This window comes from Lycorma delicatula, chromosome 2, assembly GCF_047948215.1.
Source record: "Lycorma delicatula isolate Av1 chromosome 2, ASM4794821v1, whole genome shotgun sequence".
In the NCBI taxonomy this organism is placed as follows: Eukaryota; Metazoa; Arthropoda; class Insecta; order Hemiptera; family Fulgoridae; genus Lycorma; species Lycorma delicatula.
In genome coordinates, this window is record NC_134456.1 from 93,465,636 (window position 1) to 93,490,542 (window position 24,907).

General features: G+C 32.9%; 1 protein-coding gene across 2 annotated transcripts in view; it reads right to left on the reverse strand.

Moving 5' to 3' along the window:
* Positions 1–24,907, reverse strand: part of LOC142319002 (solute carrier family 23 member 2) — a 130,016-nt gene that overhangs the window by 78,577 nt on the left and 26,532 nt on the right. Inside the window, exon 1 of one of the 2 annotated variants that reach the window (XM_075355785.1) lies at positions 16,426–16,557. The exons of the other annotated variant lie outside the window; for it this stretch is intronic. Coding sequence (XP_075211900.1) covers positions 16,426–16,470 — 45 coding nt within the window. The 5' untranslated portion in view covers positions 16,471–16,557. Of the gene's footprint in view, positions 1–16,425; positions 16,558–24,907 lie in introns of those variants that run through there. 2 annotated transcript variants of the gene reach the window in all.

Consider the following 24,907-nt stretch of genomic DNA (forward strand, 5'->3'; position numbering starts at 1 on the left):
CCTTCCTAAATCGGATTCCAACTTTTTTGTTAGAACGATCAACGTACACGCTACACAATTTGGCATTTTCATCCTACATTTAGGACATCGGATCGGAAAGTGTGTAGAGGGCTTTATTGTTGTTGCAGATGTTCGCCATCTGGCCGGCCTCCGTGGCGCAAGTGATAGCATCTCGACCTTTCACCCGGAGGTCTCGAGTTCGAATCCCGGTCAGGCATGGCATTTTCAGACGCTATTGTCATTCATTTCATCATCTGAAGCAATACCTAACGGTGGGGCCGGAGGTTAAAAAAAAAATGTTCGCCATCTACGCCTTTCTTTTAGAAGTAACTATTTGTTTTATAATGAATATTTGTCAAATTTTTTTGGTTATGTTGTTCTTTAGAGTTTATTTGTGCTCCTTTTCTTTTAGTTTTGTTTTGAATACTTCTAATGTAGTAGATAACAGCTAGTATTAGGCTAATTTAGCATTTTTTAAGCCATATTATATTGTAAACTGACCGTAAAGAAATTGATAATTTTGTGATGAAAAGTTAGTGATACTTGTTTGAATTTTAGGTTGCTGTTTTAACATATTCTTTTTTTAACACATACTTTTTTATGTGATAATACGTGTTCTTAAGGTAAAAGGTATTTGTTAACTGTTTTAAACATTATTGAACAATTTAAAAAAAAATATGGATCCTAAACAAGGTTGTAGCGGAGTAACAAACAGAAATGGCCTAGTAAGGTATTATCAGATAATGAACTCTTATCTGCTCTTCCTGATAGTTTACTTACTATATCTGATTCAGAATTCCGGCCAGATGAAGAAGATTTATTAATAAACTCTTCATCAGAATATGATAATAATGGCAGTTTATATGACACTTTACTTTCTTTCTTTTTCCTGTTTAGCCTTCAGAAATTACCATTCAGAGGATATGTATGAGTGTAAATGAAGTGTAGTCTTGTACAGTCTCAGTTTGACCATTCCTGAGATGTGTGGTTAATTGAAACTCAACCACCAAATAACACCAATATCAACGATCTAGTATTTAAATTCATATAAAAATAACTGACTTTACTAGGACTTGAATGCTGGAACTCTCAACTTCCAAATCAGCTGATTTGGGAAGACGCGTTCACCGCTAGACCAATCCGATGGGTTAGTTTATATAACACTACTGTTACACAACCTCACTCACTCATAGTCATTTCCAGATGAATGGCAGGAAGTTGAAGCCGGTAAATTACATTTACATATAACTTTTACAGAAGGGAAAATTATAATTATAATAAAAGTTATCCATATAAAGAAAATTTGTTGATAGTTTGTTAATAAAAATTTTTTTTGTTATTGAATATTAAAATTGATAGTTGCAGAAACCAATAAAAGTGCACTAAATTATTTACAGAATAATAGAGACACCTGTTCTCAGTTGAAGTGGAATAATACATATGAAGAAGAAATGTGGAAATTCTTTGCAATTATCATATATATGAGGGTAGTTAAATATCTTGATAATTGGTCTACCAATATCCTATATAAAGACTGTGTCATACCAAAGATGATGAGTCGCAATAGGTTTCATTTGATTATGAGATTTGTTGATTTTGCAGAAAACAGACCAGCAACTGATGATAGGTTGTACAAAATATGAAATCTGCTTGATATGATTCATGAAAGGTTTGATAGTGAGTACACCCCAGGAGAAGTAGTTGCTGTCAATGAGAGTAAGAACCCTTTCAGAGAAAGATTACTGTTTCTGCAATATTTACCAAACAATTCTCGTAAATATGGGATTAAAATGTTTAAATTATGCAATCCTGTTGGGTATACGAATACATTACAAACTGCAGTATATTCAGGGAAAATGCCTGGTAGACCAAATAGTGGAGGTGCTGCAGGAAATGTTGTACTACAACTAGCTGAAAAATGTTTGTTCGAAGGTCGCACCATAATTTGTGACAGTTACTATACATTTTTGCTATTAGCAAATTCATTGATCTAGATGAATATTTATTTGCTAGGTGCACTTCAAAACAACCTAAAATCTTTACCTACAGAATTAATGCATCAAAAAATAAAAGGACAGATAGTTGGGAAACAAAATTCAAGTGGAATTGTAGTTGCATAATGGAAGGATAGATGTGATGTTCATTTCCTTACCACAAAACACATATTAGAAATGAAACCAACTGGTAAAAGTTAGATCAAGAGAACCTGTCACAAAACCTGCAGCCATAATAAAGTACAATAAAGATAACCAGGGAATCGACTTATCAGATGAAATAACTATTTACTTTTCACCACTCTGTAAAACAATTAGATACCATAAGATGGCATTTGAGGTATTATTAAATACTTCTGTTGTAAATACATGGTTAATTTATAACCATTTTCAAGAAAAACAAAAATCTATTGCTGAATTTAGAGGAGAATTAGTCCTACAAATGCTGGGAATTGATAAGAATGAAGATTCAACTAATGAAATAAATATGAAAACAGTTGATGAGAAGCATATCCTCATTATAACAGAAAGGGACAAAACAAATTGTTGCATTAGAAGGCCTTAGGTTTATGCGGCATAAACCTAATTAAACCTTAGGTTTATGCGGCAACGCTAAAAATGGAAAAAACATTGCTCAGAAAACAGTCAAATGTTTCTCAACCAAGTGGAACATCTGTAAAAAATTTATGTGACTAACATGTTTCACAAAAACTCATTAAAAATATTTATAATGAAACTATCTTAAAATTAAAATATTGTTATAATTGCTTAAAAACATTGCATAATTTTGTATCTTCTTGTTCAATTTGTTTATATCTTTTTAATGAGGATTACCAGAACTCCTCATGGTATCCAAAAAATAACTCTTTACTGGTGTACTGTGAGGAATCTCACATTTTTTTCATTGCTTTTACCATCTTTTACCTTTCTCATGGTGTTTCATTAATAAAATTAAGTTTTCTTATAAATTTTCAACAGTTATTAGGTTTGGTACCAGACTAATGTTACCATGAAATTCATTGGGAACCAGTGAATAAGAGTTGAGGATTGCAGGCAATCCTCACAGTAGTCAATGTGTTAAAGAGTTTGTTAAGACAAGAAAAATGATACAATTAAAACCAAAATCTGATCGCTCAATCCAAAATCTCAGCCAACAATATGTTTTTCAAATAGCTAGAATTATGATTGTATAGTTTATTTTTTTTGTTATTTGAGGTATTCCGATTCTCTCTTTGGAAATCTTCTGCGATAAGTGAGGCTAATTCAGTAGCCCTAATTTAGAGTAATCAGCCTTCAGGGATGGCGGGAACAGGGGCAGCTCAAAAATGTTAAATGGAACATATATATATATATATATGTGGACATATATAAGAAAACTGTAACAAAGTGGTCAAAGGAAAGGAATAAAAATGCAAAGCGAAAAGATGAAAGAGCACTGAAACATAAGGAAACAAAAAAGAAGGAAATGAAATTACTATGTGGTCCTTAGGTAGCCATAACGAAAAAGGAAGAAGGAAGAAAGAAAGTAATATGGGCAAAATTGTGAAGTCTTACTATTTGTTAAATTAGTAATGCTGGTGGGGACAGCAAATCCTAGAAAAGGCAGTTACTTTTGCATGGATTTTGAAGACTATATTGTGAATACCGCTGTTCTTTGGTGGTTGAGTGTCAATTAACCACACATCTCAGAAATGGTCGACCCGAGACTGTAAAAGACTACACTTCATTTACATTCATATATATCATACACTGAAGTAATACCTTACAGTGCTTCCGAAGGCTAAACAGAAAAAGAAAGAGCAGCTTATCTATAAGTGATGATGAGGTTCCTATAAGTGAAATGAGGTTCCTAGTGTAATTATGGGTAAACTGTACTCTTTATCGTTGAACATGGTTTATTAAAGATAATCTTAAATATAATAGTAAGAACACAGCATTATGATTATAATCATAATCAATTCATAAAGATTGATTAAAACAGCTATAAGTCAGTAGAACTTGATACGAAGATAAAACAAATATGACAGCCAATCTAAAAAAAGTGAGCTGTCAAGAATTATTAAGTTTAACTGGAAGCACAAGTAGAAGAGAATAGAGAAGGACATGGTCTCAAAACATTTCCCTCAAGGCCATATGATATTGATAACAACTTAATATCAATCATCTTTTAATATCAGTAAAACCCAAATGATATTATTTAATCCTTTCCAAGTAATTAATGTATATGAGTGAAATATTTATTTTCCAAAAGATGGACTAATTATATAATAAATAGCCGGCCAATCTAGCCAGAACCTGGACCCTCGGGGCTCAGGTCAGCCCAGGCGAATCCCGGCGAGGGACGCCAAGGAGCCTACCTGTTGGCCGTATAGCTTACTTCACTTGCCATTCCCAATTTGCCAGGGCGATCGGAGCCCTGGACATCCGCAGAGCTTGCTTCGGTTACCATTCCCATCTACCCAGTGAGCTCCACTACCTGGACCCTCACACTGTACATTCTCATCCTCATAGTTGTGAGAATAATACTGATAAATAATAATTATGGTATTCAGGCTTTATAGTAACCTGACAAAGAAAATGAATTACAAAAAAAGAGTAATAGTAACTATAATAAGTAAAGTACAGATGCTTTTGAAGACAAAAAATTCATAACTTATTTCTTTGCCAAGGTGGCAGAAATATAATATGAAGTAAAAGCATTAATCTATTTTTCCTTAATGGATATATTTAATTCAAAACTTCACCCTTCTTGCCTGCGAAGAAATAATGAATATTTTTAATATTTTAACCTTTAAGGGAGCTAGGGATCTTGTTGATTGCTTAAAACCTTACCTGGGATAACACAAATGTATCCTACAAATTTTAAAGTAATCGGTCGTTCGGTTCTCACTTGATGCGATAACAAACAAGCAGAGAAACTTTATATATATATATATATACATTTCCAAATTACCGTGATCTGTTTGATCGAAAGTGTACCTAATGCATGCACTAATAAATACCCCGTTAGAATTTTGAAAATCAGACGATTGTTTGCAGAAATATTACAAGAGCACCCCATTGCATCTTCCAAAACAGCACACCAGGGGCAGCCCGTTTGTTACTAGTTAATGGTGATGATTGGTCTAGCGTTACACATGGTGCTCGCATACCTCAGTACTGTAGCCCCACACACGGCACCCACGGGAAGCCCATTATTGTTAAACAGAAATTTTTTTTAATTTATTTAATATTATTTTATTTTACGTAGATTTAATTATATTATTTTTGAAATATTATTCATTTGATCGATTCAAATCACCCAGTTCAAACTCAGTTCACAGTCATAGAGGCTCATAGATCATTATTTCAATTATTAAAGTTTGTGCTTCAACCGGAAAATCCCCACTATAAAGGAAATATTTTTGTTAAATAACTCCTGCAATCAGACATTAAACCGCAGTTCGTTAAAACAATGTCAAGAGTAAATGTTCGTTTTCTTGCAAGAGTAAATGTACGTCTCCCAGTTCTGGTGCTGATAAATATTCTTACTCGCCTCATTAATTAAAATTTTATTCGGCTGTAACACTGGAACCAATGAAAATAAGTACCACTTATGATATATTGTTGAAAAGTTCTCAATGAGGGCGTATTACTGAAGTTAAGAAAAAGTTCAAAATCCAAACTTTTTGGATTTTGGGCTATTTGAACACTTTTAGTTCAGTCGATTGCAATCAAAAGGAGAGATGCTCTACTAGATGTTATAATAAACTTAAATTCAAAATTTCAACATCCTAAGACTAATCGTTTTTGAGTTACACTGTGTATGCGAGATACGTACATACATACATAAGTACAGACGTCACGTCGAAATTAGACAAAATGGATTCAGGGATGATCAAAATGGATATTTCCGTTGAAATCTGGAAACCGAAATTTTTCGCGATCACAATACTTCCTTTACTTCGTACAAGGAAGTCAAAAGGAGTTGATTTCTTTTAAATACAAGATTAAATACCCCATAAGTATACAAAATAATCTAATTCGGCAAAACGTTTCTATTTATTGCAAGGGTGGTTTTTATGTTTTTTTTTTTTTGTTTTTTTTTGTATACTCTCGATTATTCGGTTGTCCGCTTATCTGGTCATTCTCTTATTCCGAAATTATATCTTCCGAGTTATATCTACGAGACGATATGACCAATTTTAAAAATTCAAACGGTTTATTTTTTATTATGTTGAGTGCTAACGTTTGCATAAAATAGATGTATGCTGGATCATTCGGATATCCGGTTATCAGTTATTTTTCCGAATTTATTTATATCTCCGGAACGGTAAGACCAATTTAAAAAATTCAAACAGCGTATTTTCTAGCAGTACAAGGGCTAACGTTTGCATACAGGAATGGAATGCAAAGTTGGCAGGAGTCTATTACTCCCTACTTTATCGCAGAACCTGGACAGAGTCCCTTGCTGCTGGATCATTCTAATCGGGCTTGTTTTTAAAAGGGTTATTTTTTAATCTCGGATCTAATTTTTCAAGTTTTGTCTATTATTATTTTAGTGAATTTAAGACGGATTTAATTGCATTCCAATCCGTTGTTAAACCAGCGTTATCGAACCCATTTCATGGGCCGACCGCGGAAGGCTAGGCTTATAGGCTTATAGGCTTATAGGTTAGGCCTGTCCTCCCGACGTAATTCCCCTTCAGACCGTCCACTGAAGTCCTTTCGGTGCTAACTCTTTAATAGGCTAGCAGGAATACGCCACAACGGGGCACTAGCTATAAGGAGGGAGCAATGCGTCCCCTTTTCCGGAGGAGTCGCAATTGCTGGGATATTTTGTCTTACTGTAAGTTTTTTTTTTTTTTAAATTTAGACCGCGTTTTTGTTTTATGCGCGACTTACCGTGTTTGACGTCTTCAAACTATATAACTCGCGAAAACTTTTCACTCGCGACCCCGGAAACGCGTCTGACGCACTATTCCTTTTTAGGGCTCATGCGATATGGAGGCCCCTAAGCCTGGTTTGTCGATTTTCGGCTACCGCACCGCACCATCACGGTGGTTCGTCCAGTATGGCGTGAGGCCGCTTCCTTACAACTGTCGGAGTTGGGTCCTCTCGGCAGATGTCCCGAAGATGACTGTGTTCGGACACAGCCGCTCTCCCGAACAGTCTGCGCGCCTGCGCCACCCCCACCTCGGACACGGATTGAAATCTCGCATCAGATCGGAGAGTGGCGTTCCTGACGAACCACGGAGCTCCAAAGATCGTCCGCAACGCGATGTTTTGGACGGCCTCGATCTTCTTTTGAAGCGAGGAGCTCAACACTGCCCCCCATGCCGGGTAAGCATATGTTAGAATCGGCAGTACGTACAGCCGAAAAATGAGGAGCTTAGTTGCCAGTGGGTACGGGCTGGCACTGTTCAGCACTGGGTATAGCGAGGCTCTGGCGGCCTTAGCCCTCCGGGTCGCATAATTTACATGTTCGCCGAAGGTAAGCCGCCTGTCCAACACCACCCCCAGGTACTTAACTGTTTTCTCAAAAGGGATTTTCTCCCCTGAGATTTCCAGCTCTCTGGTCGGTTTTCGTGTCTTGCATGTGAACATCACGGCCACCGATTTTTCACCGTTGACCCTGATTCTCCACATGTCGAGCCACGGTTCCACTAAGTCCAGCTGCCTTTGGAGCCTCCGGACCGCGTAATCCACATTTGCGGATTCGTAGAAATATGCCGTGTCGTCTGCATAAAGGGCCGTTTTGACCCCTTCCGACAGCGGCATATCGTTCACGTACAAAGTGTACAAGAACGGGGAAAGTACTGCTCCTTGGGGAACCCCAGCGGCTATTTCTCTGGTGGAGGAAATCGTTTCCCCTACGCGCACGACAAAATGTCGGTCTAGCAGATATGACCGCATCAGTCTGACATAGCGGTAGGGGATCGCCGATCGCGCTAGCTTATAAAGCAGCCCGCTATGCCAAACTTTGTCAAAGGCCTTGGCCACATCCAGAAAAACGGCTGCAGTCACCCGTTTCCTGTTCAGGCCTCCGACAAGGTCGTCTATTATTTTTACCAGTTGGAGGGTGGTTGAGTGACCCTCCCTGAACCCAAATTGCTCGGGCCGCACTTCTCCCTCCATGTATCGCCTCAGTTTTTCGAGAAAAATCCTCTCGAACAACTTAGACAATACCGGTAACAGGGAGATTGGCCTATAATTCCGTGGGAAAAGTAAACTTTTCCCCGGTTTGGGTAAACATACGACTTTGGCCGTTTTCCAACAATTCGGGAAATATCCAACGTACAAAATGGACGTGAATATCACCGAAATTGCTGTAATCACGGAGGCCGGTATGTTCCGGAATGCACGGGCGCTGATCCCGTCGACACCCGGGGCCTTGTCGGGGCTTGTGGCCTTAATGGCTGCGGAAACTTCCGCTTCAGTGACTTGGTCGTTTGCATACAGAAAATATACTCTCGATCATCCGGTTGTCCCGTTATGTATATTCATATCTTTCTTCTTATCTTATTTGTATTGTATATATATATATATATATATATAAAAGTTTAATTTCTTTGAAATGCAAGATTAAAGAGTTCATAGGTATACAAAAAAATCTAATTCGGCAAAAAGTTTGTTTTATTGCAAGGGTGGTTTTTATGTTTTTCTTTTTTCGATGCGACTACTCATGCGGCAGTAAACCGCACATTTCTATTGCACAAATCCAGCTACACAGCTTTTTTTCTGAAGTGGTCAAAAGATTCATTTTTTAATTATTAATCGATATGCCGTATAAAAAACATGTTTTGTCGATCGTTATTTAAAGTTATTATTTTTTCCCCTGGGCCGGACCGACTTGGTATTACGCCACCCAGGGGAGTGTCCGTTACTCTAATTAGCCCTCCCTACCTACCGGCATAGCAGGTCTGGCTAACCGATTGCTCTGTTGAGGTTTCTTTCATTTTTGTCCTTTATGGCACCACACCATACCTCAATGCCGTGGTGTGGCCCATGGACCTTTTGTTATTTAAAGTTATCGGTTATCAAATATTTTAAGTTTCTGTTTTTTTTTTTAAATAACTTTTAAATGAAACATCATATAAAAATTAAATTCAGGACAACGATAAATCTCGATTTTAGGAAAATTTGAACTTTTTTTCAACCTTTCTAAGTACAATATAAGGTTGGCAGTTGGCGCGCTATATTTGTGCCTATGAATTTAGAGCTTAATCACTTGATTCATAACAAAGGAAAAAATCGAGGGTGATGCTATTTTATTGTTCATATGTAGTTTTGTGTTACCCTCTTATCAATAATCAGGTTTTTCTTCAAATAACTGAAATAAAGTTAAAGCCTTTTTGATTACTTTTAAACCGTATTCATCGTTACTCCTGCGTATGAAAAAATTCCAACAAATTAACCGTTATTTTGAAAATCCTCATGTTCCTTATCAGATAGGGTTGGACCTCAGTGTTCTCGGTTATTGTGCAGATAACGGCTATTCAGTCGGGAATGATTATTTTAAAAGGTTAATATTAAACCTACACATTCGTTTTAATGAAATATGTGGATCTTACAAGGGGAAGGCACATGGTTCGAATCGGACTTCATCTCCTTTTTTCAACTTTTTTTTTTAATATAAATATGTTGATTTATTAATAATTATTAACCTTTGACTGTAAAAAAATTACGATAAATAATAAATCAATAATAACAATAAAAAAAATATATGAAAAAATATCAGAAGTTATTAATGAAATAAAATTTTACGTACTTTTCATTAAAAAAAAAGTGTGTATATGTAATTTAATAGGCGTATAAGGAAGTCATATGTTGTCCACATCAGATTTTATATATATACTAGCTCTACCCGCCACGCTTCGCTGTGGCACATTGTGGTTGCATGGATGAGAAATGAGAAACAAAACAAAGCATACGTTTCATAGAAGTTTAATTTTGCAATACTTGTGGATATACAATATTTTTTGTTTTTCCACTGTCTGCGTAGATATAAAGGCTATCTGGTTTGCCGACTCGGGAACACGCAACATACAGTTGCCCATGTGAGAAGCAATCCGCATCTAAATCTAAACCACACAATTCTAAAGATTGACCTTGAGCTTTATTGATTGTGATTGCAAATGCTAATCGAATTGGGAATTGCAATCTTTTAAATTAAAATGGTGTATCGGTCGGTATGGTGTATAAAATGGTATATTATGGGTATTCGAGGAATGAGGACATCTTCACCTTTGAAAGGTCCCGTTAAAATCGTTGCTTCCACTACGTTATTCATCAATTTCTTAACTGCAAGTCGCGTTCCGTTGCAGAGTTTTGGCTGATTAATATTCCGCAACAGGATAATTGTCATTTTTTGATCGAACCGTTGCTAGAATCACTCTAATGAGGAATGTTTTTCCAGTTCCTCCTGGCGCATCCAAGAAGAAGGTCCCCCCCAACTCCGTCATTTATCATTTGCATTATGCAATCATAAATGCCTTTCTGTTCACGCGTTAATTTGGGAATGTTTGATTGGACATATGACTGAAGATCACCAATGTTGTAACTCTGTTCACGGCGTAAATCCACATCAAATGAAGCAATCGCAGCTCGGGTGGGTGCTGGCATTCCCAATTGACTAAGAACTTTATTTGCAATAGCCAAGCACTCGTCTTCAATATTTATCAATGCTTCGTTGTAAATGCCTTCTGTAAATTCCATGGTCATATTGGTATTTTCTAAGCGTACTCTATGCAAAATATCCTCAGCCATATGCGATCGATATCTTTCCCATAACTCTGTGGGAGATGAAGGGAAGCAAGCGATCAATATAATTGCGAATAATGCGCGAATTTGGTTTGGATGTGCAGTGTTGCACGCGTCATTAATACATATATCCCACTGTTGGTTGTTTTCTAATAAATTCAGAGCTTGGTGAAAGGCGCACCTCAAACACGACACGATCACATAAAAGTACCTCGATTAAAGTGAATATTTAGTTCAGATTGTATAATCTTATCTTAATCTATTGAATCAGATGCAAGTGGATACGTTTTTTTTTTTTTTGTTAATAAACAATGTAATTGGGAACAGGTATTGTTTCACATGTGACTGCGGTTGTCGTTAGTTAGTATGGCGAGTGTTCCCCTCGCTTCCGGCAGATGGCGCGGTCACTGGTACACAGCTGACCGTTAAAAAAACTGTTTTCTCGCGGTCGCGGGTATGTGACTGATGCGAAAATAGATAAAAACAATCTTTGATGCGGGTTATATATCGTGCTAAATTTTGAGCTCAATCGGTGCAGAACATTTTGAGTTTTTGAAGCGAACACAAACGAACTTAACATTTTAATATATAAAGATTTGTGGGCTGCGAAAAAAGCCCTTAAGTCGTGCGAAAAAACACATAATTTTAAATGCTTACAAAAGCAGAGTAATGCTTACAAATTACAGAATAATCAAACGGCGTTGATTTCAGATGTTAATAAACTGCTAACGTAAGTAGAAGTTGTGCTGCTTCAGTGTACAACGTGATTCTCGAGTTTGAATCTACTAATGAATTACGGTCTCCAAAGAAAACAAAACCCCGCAGGTCAATTGAGAAAAAGGTGAGATTTTGATAAAATCGCGATTCGTAAAAAAAATTACACGAATTTGAATTATTTAGAAATAGTTTAGCGGTGTATTATGTCCTTTGGAAGAGAATTCAGTTATTGTCAACGCTTCTTATCATTAAACGAAAAGAATTCCAGCCGTGTTATAGAAAAACAATGATATCAAAATGCGGCTTAGTTCAAAAGGAATAATTTTTGAAGAGGTTTAAGTTAATGTTCAATCATTGCAAAGGGTTTCGCGTATTAAAAGTAATTATAGTCCGTATAAAATTGGTTTGACACACAACGCCATATTGGTAAGTCGTGTTTTTATTCGGCTCCTAACGAATATGTTTGCCGGCCTCCGTAGCGCGAGTGGTAACGTCTCGGACTTTAATCCGGTGGTTCCGAGTTGGAATCCCGGTCAGGCGTGGCATTTTCATACGCTATAAATCATTCATATCATCATCTGAAGCAATGCATAACGGTGGTTTCGGAGGTTAGAAAAAACAAAAAAAACGAATACTTAGTTGTGTGGTTTCAGTGTTACAATTTTTGTGAATTTTGTTCTTTGCTTTTACATAGCAAAGAACGCTAAATAACAAAAAAAACATTGTTTGGTGATATATATGTAAAAAAATAACCTAACAAAGGATTTTTTGGTCATTATGTAAGGATATTATTTTCTGTGTATTTGGCTATTTTGACTTTTTTTTTTTGCATAATCTTAAGTCTATCTGGGCTATAAGAAAGTGGATGTTTTAATTTATTTACTGTAAGTCATCCTTCTTGGTGGCTTTTATTTTTGTTTTGGTGTTTTTTTTTTTTTTTTTTTTTTTTAATAAAATACAGATGTTTCAGCTATTAAATATAATTCAAAGAAATTTGTTACTAAATGAGTTGTGATTTTGTTTACATTGGCAACGGTCATATGGCTCTTTGTGATTGGTCGTTGTGTTTGACAGCGGCTATCTTGCATTGATCTGAATGGTTTTCCTTTGTTTACATTTCTATCTGATTTATTAGCCTCTTATTTATTAAAAAACTGTACAAATTAAAAATAAATAGATTTATTAAAAATAGATGAAAATAATCTTTGATGCGGGTTATATATCGTGCTAAAATTTGAGCTCAATCGGTGCAGAACATTTTGAGAAGCCGTACACAAACGAACTTAACATTTTTATATATATAGATAGATAGATATTTTTTCGAAATGAAATACGGTATTTGCCAAAATATACAGTACTGAATTTCGTGCAGTTCTCATGCGCATGTCCGTTCATCAAATATGTGGAATCAGCATTATGTGTTGTTAGAAGTGAGAAGAACGTTGTACTGTAAGGTTGGAGTTGAAAATGGGTCTCACGACGGAGGAAAAAGATTTTATTGCAGAGTATTATTTACGCTTGTACGGAAATGGCAATCAGGGCAGGCCGAGTTTGAAGTTGGTGGCGGAACAATATCGCGAACAATTTAAAAAGGCGGCACCGAGCACACAGTTATGCTTTCTATCGTTACGAAGTTTCGTTGTACTGGTAGTGTATTGAGTTAACGGAAGGTGGAATGTTAAAAGAGAAAGTGTTCAGCTGCGCAGATTCACCCAGAACTGTACCTACATTACTGAACCTTATTAACATTTATACTACAGAAATAAAAATAAAAATAACACAAAATAACAGCTCCATTATTGTATATTTTGGCGCATACTGGTATATCTAAAAACCTTCTCAGTTGTACCAAGAAACATGGGTAAAAATTAGGTTGCGATTGATTGAGTAGTTTTTTGTTTATCCCAAACAAAAACCCTCTTCCTTTTAGGTAGATTTAATGAGAGAGCTACCTATTTTAATGATTACCATGATTCAACTTCCGGAAAATTTCGACAACTTCGCGTTTCACATCCTCCACACTCCAAAACCACAAGTCAGCTCAAACGTTTATATATATATATTTTACTATATTGTGGACACGATAACTGCCGTAATTTTGCGCCAATCGCTTTCAAATTGATACATAAAATTTAACGACCCAAAATATTAGTCGAGTTCGTTAATGGGCAAAGTCGGACCATGGGGGTGGAAATGGGAGGACTTTTTCGAAAAAAAATATTGCTATAACTTTCTTATTAAGTAAAATATCGAATTCGTTTAAAGTCCCTACTATTCTTTGGATAAGGGCCTAAAACTTAAACGAGTAAAGTTCTTTGATATCAACAACTATTGGCCCAGGAGGTGGAAAAAGTGGGGGTTTCGAAGACAATATTTTTGGTCTTCGAAACCCCCACTTTTTCGAAAACCTCCCTTAATATGCATAGTACCGAATCCGTTTAAAGTGGTCGTTAGTCCTCTAAAAGGTTTTCTCTGAAACAAATTTTTAATATAACCAGCCCTTACGGCAAAGGATAACTAAAATTTTGCTGTTATTGTAAGAAGATCGGACTAGTCGTGTGCTAAACAGGTGAAACTTTTTTCATATGCAACCACTGTTGTATTGAGTAAATCTGAAGTTTTTCTTACCTTTAAGGTGGAAATCGTTTTTATTCCCTACGTAGCAACAAGATAAAGAGAATCTTTTAGAAATCTTTTTGAAGTTCGTAAAATAATTTATTTCGCTATAAGTGTTGTAACTCTGAATCATGATATACCCAATCAAGAAAGAAAGTATAAAATTTCATTTTTGACTATTGAAGAGTTTCTTAAGAAACTATATGTACACTATGTATTACAGTGTAAACTATGGAAATCCTTAATTATCTTCAGTAGTTAATGAAATCCTCATTAAAATAATTATTGACGGTTACTAAGAAATTAATGGGTTTTTTTTTTTTTAGAAAGAGTGTAAATTCACACAATAATAAAATCAAGTACTAAATTTCAGTCAAGGTCATGCAAGTTTCTTTACCGAATATTATACATAATGTACATTTAGTCTGAAAGGTTTAAGACGAGATCTCGATTTTTGATGATTTTATTAACGGTGCTACATATCTTGTGTGGAAACTCACATTACCTGACCTATAACCCTACCATCTAATGTGACGCATACATATAGAATTCCAACTGTTCCTACCTACCCGCCAGGCAGTGAGAAATGTTTTTTTTTTGTTAATTTTCAGACCGATTTTTTGTATCTAACAAATCTTATCAACATCATGGTACCATCGCGAAAAGCAGCTGCGTCGAATGCAACAAGATTTATTTCAATCCGATTAACAGGAAAAAAATTATTTTTTCAGGATTTTTTTAGCATTTTTCATATGCTATAATAATCCTTTTTCCATATTCCCACGTAAAATCTTTCAGAGCCTTTGTGATGAATTAATCAGCAAAAAAGTAAATAAAAAACAAAAGATATTCTTTCGGTGTTGTTGAGTTCAATTGTTTTTAAGGGATACTGGAAATCACCTTTGAAACTAGCTGCGAGGAAAAATTAAAGAGCTGCCAGTTTTGACAGGGTTATCGAGGTTCGAAGTTTTTTATCTCAAAAGTTCCCTTTAAAATGATTCGTCACAATCGTATAGCTTTCCATTAAAAATGTTTGCGTTGTCCCGTAGGTGCTGTTTGGGGGTTTAATACCGAAAAATAGATAGTTTCAAGATAGGGTTATTTTTTAAATAAAAAATTCTATATTTAACTGTTGAAGAGTTATTTAGGGATTGTCACACACACACACACACACACACACACACACACACACACACACACACACACACACACACACACGCACACACACACATACACACACACACACACACACACGCACACACACACATACACACACACACACACACACACACACACACACACACACACACACACACACACACACACACACACACACACACATATATATATATTTAACTTTCTTCTTTTTTGTGTTTTATTATATTTATTTACGTAAGCTTAAGACTTCTGGGTATGAAAATTTTATAACGAAGAAAAGTGACAACTTTGTATGTGATTGAAAGGCAGGACGTCCGGTCAAAGGACTGAGGCCAGGCAGCGCTGTCACTCCGCTGGGAAGATTAAATAAATTTTTTAATAAAATTTTAATTTAATTAAAAAATGTACTAACAGTTTTGTTTATGAAATTAATTAATTAATTAAACATAAATAAATTGAAGATAATTAATTATGAAATTTTTATAAAAATAATGTACTTCAAAAAAAAATTAAAAAAATTCACCACAGTATGTTTTTGAAAAAAATTGCTTCGAATGGATGACGCATTTATCCTGCAGAATGTATTTTTCTTATATCTTAATATTTAGATTTATGTATACTTAAGATAATTCTAATATAATAAAATAGTAAAAAAAAATCCAAATTGTTATACTCGTTTTTTACAAATATAAATATACATTCGATTTTTTTTTTTTTTAATGCACATAGATACGTATTTTAACCAGAAAAAATATATCACGATATTGTCTGTTTTTGACTCGGAAGATTCTGTGTTCGAATCCTGTTCAGGCTTGGTATTTTTTAATAGGCTTCAAAAAAAAATCATTCTCGCTATAAATAATGTAATTGGATGAAGTTACTTAAAAAGTAAAAGGTATCTAGATTAAATCACGATTTATATTTTTTAAAGAAATATGCTAATTTATACATTACATTATAATAAATTTAAATTTAATGTTTTAAGAAAATAAATTTAATATTCACTACGAAATTTAAAAAAATAATAATATTTTACAATTTTTAATTTATTTAAATTTTAAATGGGAGCAAGTTATATGAATATTTATAATGTATTTTTTAATACTTGAAAGTAAAAAAAATTCCTTTACCTACTCTAATAAAATAAGAAAAAGCTTTATTGTTTACAATAAAGGAATTAAAAAGTTATATTACTTACACTGAGACCAATATTTGGTGTTGTACTGAGATTTAAGTCACTCATATTGTATTCTATTATCACCGTACCACCTACTCTGAACACTAGCTACCTCAGATTGATGACTACACTATACTTAAAGTTACGCGTTCCACCGCGGCACAGCAGCAAACGTAATATTAAGCACCCCTCAAACTACTTAATCTCATTCACACAAGAATATATTAGCTGTTCGAAAGCCAACTGATATGATTGTCGAAAAGAGGTTTTAATAGGTGCTTTTAACAATTTTTTTATTATCTTTTACACTTGTAAGGAAATCTATTAATCTTTATAATTTCTGTTCTATTTTATGAATTTATTACTTTCGTAAAACAAATAATAAAGAAATTACTGAAAAAGATCATAGAAATTTATCAAAGTTTACTGCAAGTCGTAATTACTGATAATAGTTCATTAAATTTATTGATAATTACAAAAATTTCCTGTGCTTTAATAGTGTCGATTCAAGACATATATTTTTTGTTAACATTAAAAAATCTGATGTAGATTCCACATGACTTCCTTGTACCCCTTTATATACACATTTTTTTTTAAAATGAAAAGTTATAAAATTTTATTTCATTAACTTGTAATACTTTTTCATATCTTTTTTTATTGTTATTATTGAATTATTATTTATTGTAAAAAAATTTTTACAATAAGAGGTTAATATTTATTAATAAATCAATGTGTTTAAATTAAAAAAAAGGAGATAAAGTCGGATTTGGACCGATGTGCGTCCCCCTTGCAAGATCCAAATATTTCATTAATTAAAATTTATTTGGCTATAACTCTGGAACCAATGAAAATAAGTACTACTTATGATATATCGCTGGAAAGCTCTCAATGAGGGCTTATTGCTATAGTTAAGAAAAAGTCCAAAATTCAATTTTTTTTATTTTGGTTTTTTGGACACTTATTTTTGGTCCAGTCGATTGCAATAAAAAGAGGAGGTGCACAACTAGATATTACAGCAGTCCTAAACCAAAATTTCAACATCCTACGGCTAATCGTTTTCGAGTTACGCGAGATACATACGTACGTAGTACTGACATCACGCCGAAACTAGGCGAAATGGGTTCAGGGATGGTCAAAATTGATATTTCCGTTGAAATCTGAAAACCGAAATTTTTACGATCGCAATACTTTCTTTATTTTCTACAGGGAAGAAAAAATACTTAAAATTTTAAAATATAGTAGAAAAAAATATTAAAATGTTTAAACCCAAAATTATTGATATTAAAGGATTTCTAAGAACAAAAGTCCTCTAAAGAAAACCCAAAAATGAAACGGTTGAAATAACGCAAAGATCAGCATATGGAGAAAACAAAGAGGTACTGGGAAGAGAAAAGACAGCAAAAAACAAATAAATGAATGAGGTTAGAACATGATCCTAAAGTGGTCAAAATCAAAAAGAAAAAACATATTTAAAAACCAAAAAACTCATCGAATCAATAAAAAAAATTTACTTTTATAAAATAAAACAACTGAAAATTAAAACATAATATAAACATACAGCTGTAAAAAAATATAAACTCTCAATTTTTTTAACAATTACCTAATAATCAGCTTGACGGTATTTGAATATTTTTAGGATCAGCAGCGCGTGCAAAAAAATTGCCAGTTTGAACAACAGGATTTGGAACACAGAATCTTCCAGATGAAAACGCACGCTAACATTTGATAGTTACTTTGACAGTCTGTCAAGCGATAGTTCTTTATGAAATTTATTACTTTAATTTATTTTTTCGTTAATGTTTTGAAATTTTATTAATTTTTTATTTTTTTGAGATGACGGGCATCGACTGCTTTGGTCATTTTGCCGTATGAGAATGGAAATTTGTAACGTATGATAAATGCCATGCTTGATCGGGATTCGAACCCAGGACCTCCGGTTGAAAGGCTGAGACGCTACCATTCTTCCACGAGGACCATCATTAGACCAGTACTATCATCATCATATTATTAAATATCTTATTTAAAGGAATATTATCGTTTTATCAAAAATATATTTTTTTTTATTAGTAAAATAATAGTTTTATTATTAACATTTTTATTACTAAAATTTTTTTATTAGGTTAATATTACTGTTTTATCATTTCTTTTCCATTTTTCTTTTCATAATTTACTATATAAGGGCGAACTTGTGCATGGGAATATGATGTGGAAATTCTGTAGCGGATAGAAAATGTTATGCATAACCAGGATTCGAACCCGAGACCTCCGAATAAAAGGCCGAGGCGCCATGACGTAAGGCCATGACGCCATGATGAAAGGTCATGACCTAGTAGCAGCGAGACGCTACTACTACGTCATGGAGATAGTTCGCCGTAGTTCGTCATTATAATTACATATTAACCATTCTATCATATTACATATTACTGTTAATTTTTACTTGAACTGTTGTATTACAGTATCTCAGAACAGCTGATAGGTAATGAATGGGATCACACACTTAGTGTTATAAACCCTATTACTTAAAGGCGTACTCTCTCTCTCTCTCACACACACACACACACACACACACACACACTGAGAGAGAGTGTGTGTATGCGCGGGTGTGTGTGTGTGTGTGTGTGTGTGTGTGTGTGTGTGTGTGTGTAATAAACCTAAACGAAGGGAAAGTTTTGTTCAAATTAATGTTAAAAACATCTATTTCTCAAACAATTTTATATTTGTTTACATTACTATAAGTATTGCAAAATTCTGCCAATAAAAGTTCCGATTGCTTAAGTTCATATTAATAAAGCATATAAATAAATTATAATATATATTTATTGACATATATATATAAAATATATATACTAGAGAAATCTTTGTTTTAAGAATTTTTTTTCTCTCAGTAAATGAATACAAGATATGTGATGCATTCTTTTAGTCCTTCTAGTGGTTGTGTTACCTGTAATGCATCTAGGGTACGAAGAACATTAGTAAGACCTGTTTTCTTTGAGCGTAGTGATACTCATTATATTCAATTCGTTAGTGAAATATGAATCTCTCATTGAGCGAAACATAAACATTAAAAATTAAAAACATGACTGCCAAAAAAAAAAATTGGCCTTTAATGTAGTATAATTATTAATTATACTACATAATAATTAATAATTATTATTATTATGTAGGATAATTAAAGAGCATGTGGGTGACAATTTTGTATATAGTATTTGTAAATAGTATAATTTTGTCTAATTTTTTTAATTTATTTAAACATACATATGTATATGTGTATATATATATATATATATATATATATATATATATATATATATATAGTGTATGACATTCTTGGTAACGTAAGGATTCCAACGCGGGGTCATACATCTAAATCGGTTCAGCCGTTCAACTGCTACGGTGGAACAAACATACAAACTACACCACCCTAAATACATTAGATTCCTTTTTTGGCCAAAAAATATTTCAAGAAGACATGCAGTTTATTAATGTCATTAACATAAATAAAAATTTACAGATCACATTAATAAATGACAATTTTTCATAAGTGAAAGGTACCTCGCACGAGGTGATCGCATCACCTCACCACTCTAGCTTCATACGCAGTCCCTTTTGGAAGCCCATTATTATTAAACAGAATTTGTTTAAATTTATTTAATATAATTCTTTTTAACGTAAATCTAATTCTATTATTTTTGTAATATTATTAATTCGATTGATTTGGAAAGTTCAGTTCAAACCCAGCTCACACAGTTATAGAGGCTCACAGTTTACATTTCATTAATTCGTCACATCGTAAATCAGCTGATTTCGAAGTCGAGAGTTCTAAGGTTCAAATCCTAGTAAAGGCAGTTACTTTTATATAGATTTGAATACTAGATCCTCATTTATCCTCTGAAGTAATACCTTACAGTGATTCCGAAAGTTAAACAGAAAAAGAAAGATCACAGATCATTAATTCATTTCATTAAAGTTTGTAGTTCAACCGGTAGATCTCCATTATATATATAGCATATGACACTCCCGGTAACGTAAGGATTCCAACGTGGGGTCATACATCTAAATCGGTTCGGTCGTTGAGCTGATACGGTGAAACAAACATACATACATATATACTCCTTTTTACATTACACTCCTTTTTGGACAGTCATGTAAAACACATAAAATGACAGAATTAGTATACGTTACTCTTACATTTAGATCTAGTCAGCATTTAAAATTTAGTTGTATAAATGATTAAGAATTAAGAGTAGGGATGCATTAATTTATTTCTTTACGATATCTCTTAATTTTATTTTGGATATGACGCATGAAAAGCAGATGAGGTACCAATCATAGCTACTTTCTCTGAAAGTAATGTTGTTCATAAACAATTCAACTCTATAATGAATAAAATAGAAATGCCACTTTATAGCTAATGATCACCTGTATTTCACTGGAATTTATGTGTTAATACTATATTCAGCTCAATAAATTAGGCTGAGATACCACCTCATTCCTCAATTTTTTTAGTAATGGAATGCTTATTATTCTTTGAAATGGCTATAATGTTTTTTTGGGAGTGACTGTATTGAACGTCAAGTTCCTACAATCGTTGTTTGATTATCTTACAACGGATGTAAAAAATTGTATATGCAGTTGAACAATTATAGTGAATTTGTTTCTCAAAGTAGTAGGTTGACCGTCTCTTTAGACGTGTTGACATATCATAGTAAAAATAATTTAGACATGTATTGTCTAGAAAAAATTACAAAATCTGGTTCTAAAAATTGATTAAATTCAAATGTCGTTTTATATTCTTATTGAAGTTTATCTTAAAAATAGGTATAGATATTCAACTAGTCCAGTGATGCGTAACGACGTAATTCAAGGTTTCAACACGAGAAACAGATGTAACGATAACAAAATAAAACTTGTTGTAGGTGAGACGATAAGTTGTTTTACTATTTATAAATTAATATGAATCAGTAGTATAAATATACAACTAATCGTAATAAATAATTTTTTTTATATAAAAAAACTAGCGGACCCGACAGACGTTGTTCTGACGCGGCATTATTCTGTAATAAATGCACACATAAATATAAGTAACTTAATTAAGTTAAAATTAGCAGGAATGTGTTCTAAATTTCATTAAAATGACTATTAGTATGATATTATCAGTTTGTGATTGTTGTATTATTGTAATGGGTTTATTGATTAATTATGTGTAGTATGGTTAATATGTATTTTCACTAAATATTGAGATGTCCGATGAAAATTGAATTAAAACTCGAAACGTTTTAAAATTAATAGTGTAATTAATAAATTTTCATCCACATTACTACTAATTTTCACTTAACATCATTCTAAATAAGTACCTCCTACATATTTTTTTTTAATTTAATAATTTTGTTGTTTCATAACCATATAACAGCTTAATTAATCAATTAATAAAAAAATTAAAGAACTATAAAAAAAGCAACGTAATTAAAATTTTAGTAGAAATTTTTATCATTTTTCTCATTCTTTATTTTAACATCTATTTTACCAAATTTTAGATAATTGTAAATTAAAAATAATTTTAGAAAACTTTTTATAAAATTAATCAGCTAAAACATTATAAATTCAATTTTTTAAATATACTTTAAACTATGTTATAAGTAACTTATATTTTAATTTTATAAATGTTATAATTTATTTTACAAACTTAAATTTTTATTTTCAAAGAGCCGTTCAATACTTCATTAATTGCATAGAATCAAATGAGAACTGACAATTTAAATTTGTAGGTTAAGTTGATTGTTATTGAATGCACGTTATCATTAAAATTCATGAAAAATCATGTAAAATACTCACTTCAATACTGCACCTTACAAATTTGCACAATGTACATTTTTTAATTACACTTTAAAACGTTATTTCAATAAATAATAATATAATATAATATTTCTCAATACGCGCACAATTCTAAACGCGATCGCAGTGCTGCCTACTTGTTACTTAATCAGTTGTGATTTTGTTTATTATAATATAATATTCTCAATAAGCGCGCAATTCTAGCAGACTCGGCAATGCTTCGCTATTGCTAGATCTGAGTATACATACAGATTAAATGACAACAATTGAAAGTTTCATAAAACCTTAAAAACTGAACATTAGCAATTTAACCTTTCACTTTATAAAAGTCAGAATGTAAATAAATCCAAATGGCAAATCAACAGCACCACCTATCGGATTTAATTCACACCTTATAAAATGTCACCTTTAACTTTATAAAATTCATAATGTAAATAAATCCAATTGTCAGTACAGCACTGCCTATCGGATTTAATTCACACCTTATAAAATGTCACCTTTAACTTTATAAAATTCATAATGTAAATAAATCCAATTGTCAGAACAGCACTGCCTATCGGATTTAATTAAAATTATTCTCTAAATACGAATTTTAATGTAAGAACAACACTAAGCTACGACGCAAGTAACTGATATGCGAAAAAGCAACAAAATAAAAAAAAATCCTAGAATCCAATCGTAGCACCAACACCGGGTTTGACTGATAAACCAAAAATAAAAAAAAAACTTCCAAAACGCGATCGCAGCTCTGCCTACCGGACCCAATTGTGAACCTTAACCATCCCAAGATCAACAACACATAAATAAATTAAAAAAACATTTTCACTTCAATACTGTACCTTACAAATTTGCACAATGTATATTTTTTAATTACACTTTAAAACGTTATTTCAATAAATAATAATATAATATAATATTTCTCAATACGCTCACAATTCTAAACGCGATCGCAGTGCTGCCTACTTTTTACTTAATCAGTTGTGATTTTGTTTACATTGGCAACTGCCATACGGGCTCTTTGTGATTGGTCGTTGTGTTTAACAGCGGCCATCTTGCATTGATCTGATTGGTTTTCCTTTGTTTACATTTCCATCTGATTTATTAGCCTCTTATTTATTAAAAAACTGTTTTCTCGCGATTTTTTGTAACACAATAATAACACAAAATTACGAAATATTTTTCTCAATTTGATCGCAGCACCAACTGTCGGGACAAACTAAAATTAAAATAGAATATTATTTAATATTCGATACTGCGATGGTAGCGCAGTCTGCTGGATCCAATGTAAAACATTCCAAAATCAACAACTACTTATAAATAAAAAATTAATTAAAAAAACATTTTCCAGTGGACCAAATTGTGAATCTAAACTATTCTCGAATCCCCTTGAACACACACAAAAAATTTCATCAAAATCGGTCCAGCCGTTTAGGAGGCGTTCAGTGACATACACACGCACACAAGAAATATATATATAAAGATGTGTAAACATATATTTATATAAAACTAGTCGCATTATATTTTTGCCGACAAGTTTTAAACTTAATACGTCAGTTCATAATAAAGACAGAAAGCATGATCTTATTTTATTCTGTAAAAAGGTTTCTGTTATTCCATGCAATTTCATTTCATAGTTGAAAATTGTTTTCAAAAAATCTGATGTGGACACCACATTACTTCCTTGTACCCCTATTAAATTACATACACACATTTTTTTTTTAAATGAAAAGCACAAAATTTTATTTCATTAATAACTTCTGATATTTTTCATTTTTTTGTTATTATTGAATTATTATTTATCGTAAAAAATCGTTTACAATCAAAGGTTAATAATTATTAATAAATCAATGTATTTAAATTATAAAAAAAGAGATGAAGTCGGATTTGAAACGATGTGCCTCTTCCTCTTGTAAGATTCAAATATTTCATAATTAAAATGTTATTTGCCTATAGTTCTGGAAACAAAGAAAATAAATACCACTTATGATTTATCGTTGAAAAGCTCTCAATGAGGGCTTATTACTGCAGTTAAGAAAAAGTCCAAAATCCAATTTTTTTGGATTTTGTGCTTTTTTGGACACTTTTGTTTCAGTCGATTGCAATCAAAAGGGGAGATGCACAACTAGATATTACAATAGTCCTAAATCTAAAATTTCAACACACTACGGAAATTCGTTTTTGAGTTATGCCAGATACATACGTACGTACAGACGTCACGCCGAAACTAGTCAAAATGGATTCAGGGATCAAAATGTATATTTCCGTTGAAATCTGAAAATCGAAATTTTTCGCGATCACAATATTTCCTTTACTTCGTACAAGGAAGTAAAAACTAAAGAAATATATATTTTTTTTATATCAGCCATGATATTTTTCATGTGTCATTCCATATTCCTACGTACAAGCTTAAAATCGCCAGGTATGAATAATTTTATTAATGCAGTATATAAAACTTTTCGTGGTATAAATTACGAAAATAGTAAAAAATACTACTGGTGATAAAAACCATTTGAATTAGTATTAATTAAAAATTTTTATAAAGGAATAATGACAAATGATATCCATATTATTGATAATAATTATGCCAATTTATGATGAATTAATCATTTACAAAAAAAAAAAAAAAAAAAAACATTAAATACTTCTATTTAAGTTCAGGCGACGCACAAAA